Raw genomic sequence first — 2722 nt, forward strand, 5'->3', positions numbered from 1 at the left:
TATATATAAATGTGAGGCAGCGTGGTGGAATCAGGCTCTCGTCAATTTTTGAGCATGTAAAGTTATTGGTATCATCTTAAAGCTTGTCCACTTCTCTTTATTTGGATGGAAAAAACATCCATTTATCTTGAATACAAGTCGAGATATTTGCGGATGAAGGAGGTGGAGGTCATCTGTTTTCAGAGGTAAAATTAGTGAGAAAATGGCCTCCAAAGATTAGTTATTTCCTTAACTTTAGAGTCCGCGGTAAATGAAAATTTACATTTTTTGTGCCTTTAATCAACATTTTTAAGAGAAACCCACTCAGAAATGGATTTTTAATGGGCATGAAAGGTGTTGAGCCAAAAAACAAAAATTTGATAAAAATTCACAAGCCAGCGGAAAAATGCAAGTTTCTTCTCTTTGGTTATTTTGACGAGAGCCAGATTCCACCTCGCTGCCTCACATATATATATATAATATATAGTAAACATCACAAACCCTCCAGACAGATTCTTTAAGACAGCAGCAGCTTTGTTTTTAGTTAGAAATCTTCCTGAGGGTTGTTCCCGTCTTGAAAATAGATTTTCGTGTTGAATATCATCTCCAAATATGCTTTGTGATCAGATGTCCAATAAAAATCAATCAAGATATTTTCTACACAATTGCTCCAGATGAAGAACGTTAGAAAAAGCAATAAACCTATTTTGAGAAAATGAAATTATTAAAGAATGTTTGTAAGTGAATTTTTCTTTAAAAAGTTAATGGCAGAAGTCGTCTTTAAAGAAAACAATAAATGTATGTACAAGTGACTCACTTGGGTGACTTGAGATCTCGGTGGATGATCTTATGGGAGTGGAGGTAGTTCATGCCACTGGCAATCTGTTTGGACCAGTCTAGTACCAGAGTTGGTGGGATTTCTTTCCCATCTCGTAGAACTTCATACAGTTGACCATAGGGGCAGTACTCCATGATGATGCAGTAGCATGGAGCCTGTGTACATACACCCCTGCAGGTACAAGGACGAGGAGAGGCATGTGTTATTAAGGGGATCAAGTGATGGCAGTGAATATCAAATTTCAGTTTGGAACAGATGCCAAGAGCTAAGATCAAGTTTATCAGAACCTTTTTACTCCATTCAAAAGAGTGGGTCTTTTTAAAATAAATGCCCAAACTGTACTGGACAAAGAAAAAACCCAAATTTTTCACTATTGCAAAGACAATTACAACCACATATTTACTAAATGGTCAATACAACAAACATCCTTTTCATACTGAAGAATTTAACATTTCAGAATCTCAGGCAAAAAGATAAGAAATTTGCAAGCTGCAAACATAGGCCAACACTATTTATGCTTTTTTAAATTTGAAAAACTACCACTTTAATACTTTGACCTATTTATCACAATTTAAGACACGTCAAAAGTAGAGAAGAAGTATGCCACTGATGACGTACTTGAAAGAGATGATGTTGGGATGGTTGAGCTTGCGAAGGTTGCGAATATCTGTCTCCTTGACGTCACGGACTTTCTTGACAGCGACTTCCTCGTTACAAAGTTTCCCAAGGAAGACCGCCCCCTGGGCTCCACTGCCAAGCCACTGGAGGTCTGTGATGCTCTCAAAAGGAATCTCCCAGTCATCTGAAAGAGAGATTTTTTTATGACAGGTATTATTTCTTCCGTTTTTATGTGCAGTCAAAGTTGCCTAAGACGAGCATCCATCCTAGAGGAGAAAAGTGGTAATCTCAGACAGGCGGACATCTTACACAGTGTCATTATAATGAGAATATTACAGGAACAGGTCGTCTTACACAGTGTCAATGTAATGTAAAAAATATGTAAGGGAGAATAGGGAAACAGGACGTTTATTCTGGTGATTGTCTGATATATGTGGCCATCAGAGCAGATTTGATTGTTTATTGGAGAAAGTAGAATGAGTTTACTAATAATCCTTGGTAAAGTGACAAGTGGGTAGCGTAAGATACAAAAGGACTAGCAAAATGGAGGCCCACATTGCACTTCTTTACATATTAAACTCATCAAGTCTTAATGAGCATTCCTTTAGCTCAGTTGGAATCATGTACAACTACAGGGTGGATGGCTCTGGTTTGAATCCTTGGCTTGGCATTCTTGAACTCATGCCATTTTGTTGAGAGTTTCAGGCTCTCAAACTTTCAATCAGTTGGCTGTCCCATTAGGGAAGGGTGTTACATTAAAAAAACAACTTTAAAATGTTGAAAGGGGCATTCATTAACCCCTTTGTGACCTGTATGATATATGCCATTCGTTATTATTTCTTGCACATTGAATGAGCCAAGATGCTACTGCGATGTACGGTGTTTGTCATGCCTTGCAAAAGATGAGGACCATGGCAACACATGCCGTTCATCACAAACTGTATTCTGCATACTGTTTCATTTAGATGCATTTCGTAAAATGAACCGCAGATTCACATTCGGGAATATTTTTTGCGTACAAAGAAATCTTTTCCATATAGTATTTGAAAACAGGGTCTAATTATAGGAGTCCTGAAAGGGTTAAAAACAAGTCTAATACATATTGCTAAGAGAATTCTTTGGATCAAGGCAAGGCCATCTTTCATGGATGGAGCCAAAGATGTGTTTACACAACTTGACTGATCCGACTAGCAACCTTAAAAAACAAAGGTGTTTGATTTTGAAGGTTGCACTCAAAATTAAGCTGGATTCTATCATTCTGTACTATTGAATCCCCCCCCTCCCCCC

At 37.8% G+C, this 2722-nt stretch overlaps 1 protein-coding gene across 1 annotated transcript in view; it reads right to left on the minus strand.

Annotated features, from left to right (window-relative positions):
- Window positions 1-2722, minus strand: part of LOC101864115 (mitogen-activated protein kinase kinase kinase 12) — a gene marked incomplete in the record, with an annotated part of 26000 nt that overhangs the window by 6833 nt on the left and 16445 nt on the right. The window contains 2 exon segments of the mRNA XM_013086076.2: window positions 797-988; window positions 1436-1619. Of these exon segments, the coding sequence (XP_012941530.1) occupies window positions 797-988; window positions 1436-1619 (376 nt within the window).

Source organism: Aplysia californica, unplaced genomic scaffold (genome assembly GCF_000002075.1).
Source record: "Aplysia californica isolate F4 #8 unplaced genomic scaffold, AplCal3.0 scaffold00017, whole genome shotgun sequence".
Taxonomy (NCBI): domain Eukaryota; kingdom Metazoa; phylum Mollusca; class Gastropoda; order Aplysiida; family Aplysiidae; genus Aplysia; species Aplysia californica.